Source organism: Sprattus sprattus (assembly GCF_963457725.1).
Source record: "Sprattus sprattus genome assembly, chromosome: 18".
Taxonomy (NCBI): Eukaryota; Metazoa; Chordata; class Actinopteri; order Clupeiformes; family Clupeidae; genus Sprattus; species Sprattus sprattus.
This window is the reverse complement of record NC_137916.1, coordinates 25,833,514-25,845,529: the sequence shown is the minus strand read 5'-3', so window position 1 is coordinate 25,845,529 and position 12,016 is coordinate 25,833,514. Positions and strand designations below refer to the sequence as shown.

General features: G+C 42.5%; 1 protein-coding gene across 1 annotated transcript; it reads right to left on the bottom strand.

Moving 5' to 3' along the window:
* Nucleotides 1–384: 384 nt before the first annotated feature.
* LOC308379212 (transmembrane protein 114-like) lies at nt 385–10,019 on the bottom strand (the record flags this gene model as incomplete). Its single annotated transcript, XM_080856270.1, has 4 exons — nt 385–644; nt 4,019–4,156; nt 9,592–9,669; nt 9,767–10,019. 4 exons carry the CDS (start codon nt 10,017–10,019, stop codon nt 385–387), a joined length of 729 nt encoding a protein of 242 aa, XP_080712396.1.
* Nucleotides 10,020–12,016: the final 1,997 nt, after the last annotated feature.

The window sequence follows — 12,016 nt, the reverse complement described above, 5'->3', positions numbered from 1 at the left end:
ACAAGAGTGTGTTTCTGTGTGTGTACAATGTGTTTCTCACCTAGCATTACCCTTCCACCTACATCATTAATCTAATGCTGTTTCATCATGACAACCCTCCGGAGATGCGCTAACAGCTACATGAAACCCCCAGAGCCATGACACTTGAGGTGTGATCTCCTAATGAAGGTCAGAGTCAGAACCAGAACTGGAACCCAATGCTCGGTGTGTCTGCCTTGCTTAAATGACACTTCACATTTGCTGCCTTTTGGGCTGCCTGTAAAACTCAGGTCATTGTCTAGCATCTCCAGATGGTCAGGAGCCATTTGGTCCCGGAAAATCCCCCTGGCCCAAATCATGATCTGTCTTTGTCGGATGAACATGTGGTCTTTGATTTGATTTGTGTTATTCGATTTCGAAGCCCTGGTCCTCTCTCGTCTCTTGGTGCCCCATTCTCCATGCGATGACCAGAATCGTGACGCCTGTGAGGGCTTCGGTCACCATCGACACGCAGGCCAGTGCCAGGGACCAGCCGAAGCGGATGTCCACGCCGTCATCGAGGGTCTTGGTGCCGTTGAGAGCCAGGTGGAGTCTGGCTGCTGCCTCCCTGTAGGCTACAGCCCAGTAGGCCACGTAGACGCACACACCGCACATGGTCACCAGGGCTACAACACAAATATATATTACATACATTGTATAACTTATATACATACATATAGATAGAGAGAGAGAAGAAAGAGAGGAAACTGCTTTGTGTGTTTGTGTGAGACAGAAAAAGAGAGGAAGAGAGAGACTGCAAGTCAGTATTGTAGAGTTTAAGTGTATGTGTGAGTCAGACAGAAGAGTAAAAAGTAAAATAAAAAGGAAACAAAAATACTAAGATGGCCGCTACTAACCTCCTAATGTTTGTTAGACAGTACTATTTTTTCATCATACTGACAATGAAAAATGGAGTTCATATGAAGTGCCTATTCTCTTTTAGTACAAGGGCATTTAGAACAATGCATATTCATGAACAAAAGTTTCCTTTATATATATAAAAAAAACAAGGACAAATGAGTTACAGGAGTTGGATGTCTCTGTTGTTGGATCTCTCTCTAAAGCTTAAGCTGAAGCATCTGCAGAACCCGATGATGGGTGTAAACTTCAGTTAGCTAAAGGGGATAAGGAACACTATGATGGGTCTAACTTGGTGGTCGAAAAACCTGCTGTGATTCATCTGATTTGGCAAAATCCTCTCTTAAGAATTATTTGACCATAGATAATCATTCCAATGTCACCTTTTGATTTAGTGTCACACTCCCCTCCTAGAATAAGGAAAGAATATATTTTTGTCATGTTGTTTAACAGTTTTTGTGCTGTGTACATTGCACTGGGACCTGTGGTTCACACTTTGGATAACAGGGCGCACATTCTGCTGAAAAGAGCAGAAACACACAAACACACATTCGCTCTGAACACACACATACACACTCTCAAACATATATTCACTCTGAATACACACATACACACTCTCAAACATATATTCACTCTGAACACACACATACACAGTTTCAATTTCACACTGCCCTTACTGGTTTGCGCTGATGTTTATTTGTATGGATTGGGGGGATTCCATCTGTTCATACTTTATAAGGTTGACATTAATGATATCCAGTAATGAGAGTATGAATTCCTATGAATAAAATACATTCTTTTCCACACTCACACCAATCCGAGACAAGTATGGGAGGGAATAAGAGCTATCTCGGACTACAAAGGGACTGCGTCAGCCCCCCAGACCAGCTGTGCTACCCTGACTGAAGAGCTGAATCAGTTCTATGCACGGTTCGACAGGGACAACAATGGTGAGCTGCCTCTGCCCCTACCCTCTGACGATACTGCACCCACTCTGACCCCCCACGAGGTCAGACTCTGCCTGAAAAACATCAACCCCAGGAAAGCGGCAGGACCAGATGGTGTGGCAGGCCGCGTACTAAAGAATTGCAGTGACCAGCTGACAGAGGTATTTACAGACATTTTCAACCGCTCTCTAGCCCTTTCACATGTCCCCCCATGTTTCAAAGCATCAACCATCATACCTGTGCCAAAAAAGACTGCAGTCAAGTGCCTGAACGACTATAGGCCAGTGGCTCTCACCCCCATACCTGCTAAATGCTTGGAAAGGCTGGTCATGAAACACATAAGAGGCATCACACCAGCTTCCTTTGATCAACATCAATTTGCCTACAAAGCGAACAGATCTACAGAGGATGCAGTAGCCCTGCTGCTTAACACTGCACTGGAGCACCTGGAGTTAAAGAACACTTACATCCGTATTCTCTTTATAGATTACAGTTCTGCATTCAATACAATCCTTCCAGGCAAACTCATCTCCAAACTTCAGGACTTAAACCTCAATGCTGCACTGTGTAACTGGGTATTGGACTTCCTGACCAAACGCACACAGAGTGTACAACTGGGGAAGCATCACTCTTCAAATCTGACCATCAGCACTGGCGCCCCACAAGGTTGCGTGCTCAGCCCACTTTTATACACCCTCTACACCCATGACTGTGCTCCCTCCTGCCCATCCAACTACATCTTCAAATTTGCAGATGATACAACAGTGCTTGGCCTCATCTCCAACAACGATGAAGCTGCCTACAGGCAAGAAGTGGGAAACCTGGCAGTCTGGTGTTCTGAGCACAACCTCAATCTCAACATTAAGAAAACAAAAGAGATGATCATTGACTTCCGGAAGTCTTCCCAGCATAATCACCATCTCCCACTCTACATCAACGGTGAAGAGGTTGAGCGTGTCACCTCTCTAAAGTTTCTGGGTCTGACACTGACGGAGGAGTTGTCCTGGGTCAAAAACACAGCTTCCGTTTTAGGGAAGGCCCAGCAACGCCTCTTTTACCTCCGGAAGTTGAGGAAAGAACACCTTCCTCAGAGGCTGCTGTACAATTTCTACCGCTGCGCTATAGAGAGTGTGCTTACATACTGCCTGAATGTATGGTCCTACAGCTGTACAAAGGCGGAGCAGGCAGCCATCCAGAGGCTGATTAAAACAGCGGGAGGGATCATTGGAGTAGAGCTGCCCGACATCTTGTCCATCTCCTCCTCCCGTTGCCTGCAGCGCTCTAAACGCATCCTCACAGACCCTTCTCATCCTGCCCATCATCTGTTCCTGTTACTCCCATCAGGGAAAAGGTTCAGATCAAAAAAGGCACGCACCTCCAGGATGGCAAAGAGCTTCTATCCCTGTGCAATAAGGCTCCTCAACAGCTTACCCACCCACCCCCCCACCCCCCCACCCCCCTTCATCTCCCCCCGGCCCAGCCCGCCCCGCCCCCCTTGGACTGTGCACTCTAACACTTGATGCACCTTAATATGGAAATATGGAGATATGGAAATATATTGCATTTATTATTTTTATTATTATTATTTTATGTATGATATTTATGAATCTATTTATTAATTGTTATTTATTATTATTTAGCTGTGTAAGAAGTCTGGTTGCCTCTACTGTCTCGTTGTCTTTGTGGCAATGACAAATAAAGTACTTTGAACTTTTGAGGTATTGGGTATTATTCTGGGGAGCCTTTACTTTAGGCACATTTGCCTCAGGCGTTGACTCAGAGGATACGGCTTCTGCGCTGATGAAGGGTTGGTGGATGAGGCTACGTCACGAAGAGAGGTCCTTGAGTACTGTTTTAAAGTGCCCAGGGGGAAAGAGATGGGGCCAACAGGATTGTTATTCCATTTTATTGTCTACTTTTGTGTTGTGTCTTACGGGAATGCCAAATATCCCCAAGCATCACGGTATTAGCATTCAATTCAGTCTACTGGGGTAACTGACTTTAAATCAAACGGTTGGGCTTGACAGTCCTTCCAAAGACTGCTGACCCTTTGATGTTTAAAAAAAAGAAAAAAAGCACCAGCGCAAGGGGAGAAATCTATAACCTGCACATCTCCATGCTCTGCGCTGTAACTCCGCTGGGGATAAGGAGGTGGGTGTTTGTGTGTGGGTCGGGGGGGTGAAAGCCACCCTTACCACCAAAAATTAGCTGGATTCCCGTCACCACCAGGAGCCTGCGCGCCCTTGCCAACAGTTTGACGACACCGAGCACGCTGCTCAGCACCATTATGATCACGCTGAGAGGCAGCAGCACCAGGAAAGCGCCGTGCAGGTCTGTGGGGAGACAGAGACAAGCAGAGCCATCACAACAGCGGAATCATCAGATCATCAGTGTTTTCGAACATGGCCACTCATTCAGTTCCCGTCGTTATTATCACTGTTTTCTTTTCAACTTGCCTTTTACTCCATTCTAAATTGAGTTTATTCTCAATCGGGCTATACGATTGTTTTAATTGCTTATTATTACTTAATTTCGTATTATTTATTTATCTCTTAGAGGGGCTGTGTTTGTTGACGTTGATTTTTGCACACAATTTAATCTCCAAGGACCACAGAGAATCAGGATTCTGCACAAAATAATAGCTTAAAGAATGTGTTATACTGACATGAAACACAAATGAAAACAATATTTGGAATTCCTGCAGTAGGCCTACTTTAGTGCTTACAACTAAGACCTTAATTTTGCCGCCAAAACTAGCGGAGTGAGGGCATGAGGGTCCCCAGGCTCACGGTTCCCCTAGTTACAAACGGGGCCAGCTCGGACCCAATCTGCCTGACAGAACATGCATTTTTGTTGTTCTGTTGAATATTTTGAATAAAGTTTGTCTGTGTGTCTTGATTGCGGCGAAACTTCGCCACAGATGACGCAACAGGATACAGGATCTAGTCAACTTCTATGCTGGAGTCTGAGACGTGTCCACAGCTAAGCGGGTGTTGGGTACATTTCCATTCTATGTGCAGCGGATTGGAAATAAAACTCAACACCACAGTATCTGTTCCCAATATAATTATTTTCTATCGTATTTCCAGAACAATAGGCCTACCAGTCACCACTGCGAATCCGAATCTCAGTTTCAGCCGCCTGGAGTTAAAAACCAGGCATGCATGAAGCTAGACTCTCACACCTCACAGTGCTATCCACAGGAAGAGATATTGTCATGGATAACAACAGATAGCTGAAAGTTTTTTGAGGATGAATGAGAGGGGGATAGTGCTACAAGATCAAGCTCGAGAATGCGTTCCAGTTTGGCATGTTCAAACGTGTTGGAGTTTTGGATATTGGACATAGGACATTTCGTGAAGGCTACAATAGATTCCATTTCGTTTTTGCTGGATTGGATTTAAACTGACATTTGCTGGATACAAACAGCTGCTGGATGAAATCATCATTGGTAAGTAGTTTCATTCTCATTATTGGTAATGATCATGTAGACCACTGTGTCTCCTTGGTTGGGGTTGTAACGTCAGGTCACACATTGCTTCCCCACGGGTTGTTGTGGCCTCATTCTGTAGGCTATATGGCTGTATTGCACATGTATTCATTGGTATTGAATCCTTGCCTGCCGGTTAATTTAGTCTGCCTCTACCTGACTCAGGTTTGAGCAAATTATCAAATGATTTGATTAAAATCCATGGCACTGACCATGGTTCTGAAATAATCTATCTGCAGTTGTGCTGCTTGAATATCAGCAGGTCGCCGTTAAATGAACAATCCAATGCCCTGTCCATGGTGCTGAAATAGCACATCTCATTGTAATCCACATTTCTCTCTGCTCTTCCCTCTTTTTAAGTTTCCCCTTGGATCTGTTTTGCATGTCCATGATAGGCTGTTTAAGGGCCCACTACAGATCCCAGCCCCCTCTGCAATGAGCCACCAGACCACACCTTATTACACCTGATATATAACTAAGCAAATCATTGTTATAATGTAAATCTAAATAAACTAAATTACATTAACATGTACAATTCGTAACAATTACAACAAACCATCCCTGTTGTCTTTAGAAAACCAATGTTCAACGTTGTTTGTCCCAATTTCACATTTTCTCACAGTATTACTGTTGAAATGAGCCCTAGTGACTAGTGACTGATTCACGGCAGAGATAGTGACACACACACACACTCTGAATTTTATCTCTGCATTTTACCCATCCAGGGTAGTGATACACACAGTGAAGCACACAGTGAAGCACACTAAGCCGGAGCAGTGAGCTGCTTTTGAGATCCCGGGGAGCAGTGATTGGGGTTAGGTCCTTGCTCAAAGGCACCTCAGCCATGGATGTGGGCATGGGACAGCAGTGCTCAATATGTCTAAATAAAAAAAATCTATCGTTTATATTCCTTAGACAATACTATCTAGACCTTGCAATGCTTTAAGCTGCAGAGAAGGCAATCATGTCTTAGAATGTTATAGAATGTTACAGTCACAAAAAATCCACTGTTTGTATCAGTGAGAAACTACTAAAAGTGTAAACATCTTTAAACATTTAGAGAATCCAAATATACAAAGACTACCTCACACTGAAAACACCTACAAAATGGGGTTTGAATATTTGGACATTAAATAGTAAGAATCAAGCACTGAATTAACTTAAATTATGCATTGAAAAGTATAATGAAAAGAAGTATGAAAGACTTTAATGCATTGCAGTGCAGTGCTTTGGAATCAATATAATTAGTCTAGGTTCTGAAATGTAATCCAAAACTCAGAAATGAAGTATTGCCTGATGATGAATCAGACCATCTAGACCTTAAGTGAACTCAATTAATAGTACTTCGGGTTATACACCCAATGCTTACATCTTATTTTCTAAGCAAAAACAAGGCCCTCGTCCAATTTCCCCGATGTAGATTGCCTTGGCAAAGTATGCTATTTGCTCAGGAATATGCATTATTTATGGGGACTGTCTTCACATCAAGGGCGAGAGAGGAATGTATCTACGTACGATAAAAAAGGCAGTGGCTTTATTGTGTTTTAAAAGAGGTAGGCCACTTCACTTTGAAGTGGACTTCTGAAAGAATGGATGGTTTCCCTTTGCCTGTAACCTCTCTCTTGGGCTTCTCGAAGCTGACATGTTCCGCATGTTAATCCACCTGAGGATTTCACATGACATTGAACACATGTTAGGGTTAGGGATGGGAGGCAATGAACTGAAATTCCATTTTGTACCGTTAGAAACTAAATCATTTCTAGTAAGCTCCTAGTTGCTGAAGACATGCTGCCTTCCCCCATTCTTCGCCAGTCGGGTAGATTTTTTTTTTTTCCTGACGAAAGATTACTCTGTGAAAAAGTGGAGTTACATGGTTGTGGTTCTTTTGCACAGCTGGTCTAGAGAAGGGAACACTGACTGACAGTGAAGGAGTCACAACATCAGATCTAGCACTCTCCCCACCTAAGATTGTGTCAATGCAAGCTTTCATCAATGCAAGCTTTCATCATGAAAGACCATCTCTAGAGAGTTATGTAGCAGCACTGGAAGGTTGAAAAGGGTGTTCATGAGTGATTTGTATCGACGGTTTGCCCCACCATGTGTACTGAAAGACTTTTGTGTCACAGGATACGATGCATCAGACACACATTGTTTCTCAAAGGGATGGTCTGGCATAAAAACAAAACAAAAAAAGAATACACAAATATTCTGCCTAAGCCAGCATTCTGTAGATGCTGAAAATGCTACTGGGAAAAAAAGTATATATTGACCTATTTTTATGAAGGCCTGTTGGCAAATGACAAATGGCAAACACAAAACCATGCATCTTGTTTAGCCAATGCAAATAAAACCTTGGAGAGGTAATATTGTAATATTTTAGGTGACTTCCTTTCCCCAACAAAAATGCTAAACAAACAGTAAATGACCAGTGGGATATAAAGAGCAGAAATTAATCCAAGGCAGGAAGTTACCAAAGATTTTATGTCTTGTTTTTCTAACCTGAACCAATCAGACTTCCATGAAACATTTACAATAAAAGGTTCTTATGTTTCTGTTCTTCTTCATTCAATTAATAAAAACAACACACACAAGCAAGCAAGGTCAATTCTGTGATTCCGTCATTCCAATTTCGCTATGCATGAAGACATTGTGCTGATAACTACTGTCTCACTTCGGTGACGCACATCCTTGAATAGGGAATAATCTCTGCCATAAAGCCCAGTCACATTCAGAGAACATTTGTGACACCTTAAATGACAGAAGTGTACCTGAATGACCAGGGAATAAAGAACTGCCATAACTGCCGCTGAGGTTCGGGGAACTCAGAACTTAGCTTTTAAACTGAACTGACGGATTGAACTACTTTAACAGAGCCTTCATTCAGACTTACCCTAGGGTAGAGAGAGAGAGAGAGAAAGAGAGAGAGAGAGAGAGAGAGTCATTGACAGGAGTTGCCACTTTCTCCATGAGTCATGTCAATCTGCTCCTATACCGCTGCATTGTGCTTCAGCTTTAGGACTCGCTAGAATGGCGGCCCATGTTCTGCATCTTCAGTGATTTGCAAGGGCACCCACAGTGTCTCTCTGATTTCAACACACCCTCCCACTGCGGCCATTCGCTCAGATTATCCTAAAGCAAAAAGGTTATGGGAATGTCAGGGCCCGCCACCACTTTCCATTAATTCCCAATGATGTCTGGAATGTTGATGATGTATTCTGGGTCATCTGCCATGTACATGTATCTTCATGGCTGGCTAGCTACCTTTTCTGAATCACCTCCTGCAACCAAATTTTATTGTAGCTCTAAACAGCAATTTGCATTATTTACAGATTGTACTGGAAGGAAGTTACAAGCACATCCATGTTCACCTTTCCTCCTTAACATGTCTGATTACTGTCAAGAGCTCGCAATCAGTGTAAAATGATTTCCCATCTGCGTCTCCCAACACTCCCTCACAGTGGTGTAGTGGTCCCTGGAGAAGTGGGTATACTCTTATTTGTTTTAAGCAGCCCATACAGCACAGGATAAACGCCCTGTTTTGAGAAGTGGGTATACGCAATGCTGACTGAAAAATAAGTGGGTATACTCCGCATACCTGCGTATACCCTGGACTACACCACTGCTCCCTCACATTCTCCCTGAGTTGAGAATACAGGAAGGGTTTTTCCTCGCCAATCATCATCAATGCCTCCCAGGAATTACAGACCCTGGTGAGAGACATAACTTAGTATATTTATTCAATTTGTTATTATTATTATTATTATTATTGTTATTATAATTATTATGGCTTATTAACTGTTTATTTTAACGAACAGTTAAGCAGACAGTATAGCACTAGACAGTATAGCACTAGTACTTGCCAGACAGAGGACTTCTATGACCCTTGTCATACGTCTCGATGTGTTTCTTTGGAAACCGTCCTGGTTTCATCAGAATAAATTGCCAGTATATCTATTTGTGATAGTTTTATGGACTGGAAGTAATTGACATTCCCAAGGACGTCTGGAAGTATGATGTCATGGTAATTTGCATTTGAGATTGAGACTCTTGCACATGAGAGTAAGTGTATATCCAATGGATAGAAAGAATAAAACCACAATAAACTTCAAATGTTTCCTATTTCTATATCTTGTCAGAGAATAGCAGATTTAAGGATAAGAAATAAGACACGTTTATACATAATATGAAACCACATGTAGCCTATAAGAGCTTCAGAAAACAGTTATAAGCTTAATTTCTACATAATCTTTACATTGAAGACAGAGGAAGTATACTTACTTAATATTTGCCTCTCTGCATATGTGAAATTTCCACCATTTTTAAAGGGATTCACCAAGGGTGAGCATTGGCTTTGAACTGCAAAAAAATAAAATTGGTCTGAATTCAACTTTGTAATGAACACAAAAAAAATTGTATTATGAAGAGGCAGAAGATGAAACTGATCTTAACTTACAGTTACAAGTTCTCCACAGTCCAGTGTGCGAGCTCAGAGACACAGAGGAGTTGAACCTCTGCTCAGAGATATAAATTATGTACCAAAAGTCAGTTCCAATGGCCACCAGGAGACATGCAAAGCTCAGGAGTCCAACGGCGCCTACAAATCTGGTGAGAGATCTCATGGACAGCCTCATGCCTCTGCTTTTTCTGCACTGCCGCCCAGGTGCTGGAAGTGAGCCTGACGCTCTGAATGAGGGTGTGCTGTGCATCTGTGCACTCCTTCTGGGCACAACCTATCTGGCAGACCCTGCGAATGAACTGCATCTATATCTAGGAACGGTCACAGGTACCGCTATCAACCAGGAGATGTCAATGTGGTTTACCCCTCAACCCTGACGGATAAAAAACGCTCTCTCTCTCTCTCTCTTTCTCTCTCTCTCTCTCTCTCTCTCTCATTCTCTCTCTCTCTCTCTCACTCATAGACACACACTTTGACTTATCACAAGTGATATTGTATAGTGTGCATTTCACCTCATTTCATATTCATATACGTAATAATAATAGCTATTAGAACAGATCATAAATGTAATAGGTAAACAAATCATATTACCAATCATATGCAATTCCCAGGAAGGGTTCTGTGCATACAATGATTAGTGGTATATCCAGGATTTCAGACACAGGTGACAAAGGTGAGGGTGAGCATAAGATCAGGGGTGAGGGTACAAGGTTGTATTTCTGATATAATTGTTTTACTTTCCCATACTCAACCATGGGTTAAATCATGATCTGATTTAGATTGTTAGAAGAAAAGGAACTTCTTAAGTTGCTTGTGACACGTAGGGGGAAGTTCTGCGTTTTAAAGAATTTTAAGAATATTTGAAAGAATATGTGATCTTGCAAGGATCTGTGCAACAGTTGATAAAAGACGAGAATAAAAAGGAAGCCGATCGCCTTGACTGGTATGAGCCTAAATATATAGTAATTACATGCAATTCCAAAACAAAAAAAACTAAAAAACATTTCAATCCTATTCTCAGCATGAATAAAGTTAGTGCTAACTTGCGTCTGGCTGCACCTGGACTTCCTTTTGCCTTTTTGTACATCAGTGGTGCCTGGAGCGTATTCTTCTTGGCTGAGCTCTGCTCATGGAGGCCTAAGATGAGGGGTCACTGGCAGAGAGTGGGTTATGTAAGGGATAATGTATTGTCCGGAGGTCATTCTACAAAAATAATTCCCGACGGGGCGAACAACACCCCGACGCGCAGCGGAGGGTGTTGTTTTGTACCGAAGGGAATTATTTTTGTAGAATGACCGACGGACAATACATTATCCCGCTTATTATACGGGTACTTGCCAAAAACGATAGAAGACATTCCTCCAACATATCTCTTTTTAATGATTTAGGTGCCGTTTCATGTGTCCCGTTTAGAAATAAATAGTTCTTCAAGCAAATAGAACTTTGAAGTTTCAGGTGTTGCATAGCAACCCATTACTTGCTGACTTCAAATTACTCTCTACTGTTGCGTTAAAATGACTGGACTTCTGGCGGAATGATATGAAAGATGTGAATTAGAAGTACAAAACCCGTTGCCAATGACAGCGGTGATTATCTTTCGCAGAGGTCTGTTAGCAGGAATTAATGTATGGGTATGACGTAGGGATGGCCCATTCAAATCAACGGTACTTTTTGGAACATTCTGAAGAGCCGTATAATAATCAGACTTATTACACGGCTCTTCTTAATGCTGTAGAATGCTTCATTGCCTTGAATGGGGCTTCCCAGGGTTCTGCGGTCAATTGGGGCTCATTATCGGGTAAATAAGCCCCTCCAGGGTGAAGCAACACCTGATGTTCGCCCTGTCGGGGCTTATTTTTCCGATAATGACCGGCATTCTATACATTATCCCTAACTTCATCTCTCTCCCCTGTTGAAAGCCTCAGGTACACTAGGCATCATTAACGCTGGGGATGCAGGGGACACGTCCCCGCCACTTTTGCGATTAATGACTAGCCTCTCAACGGGCTTAATCACCAGTTCATGGATGAAATCGAAGTAAAGTGCTAACAGCAAAGTGCTGACAGTAGCCTATCGAACCATTAAACAACTAATTTCAGTTGTCTGTGATTTGTGGGATCTACTACATGTGATTCTTCACACTGCTGCTTACCTTCATAGTGTCAATGTTTGACCAGAAACCAGACATACTACGCCTTCCTCTTCACAGAAAAGCTTTACTTCGAAAGGACAATTTTGTTATACAAT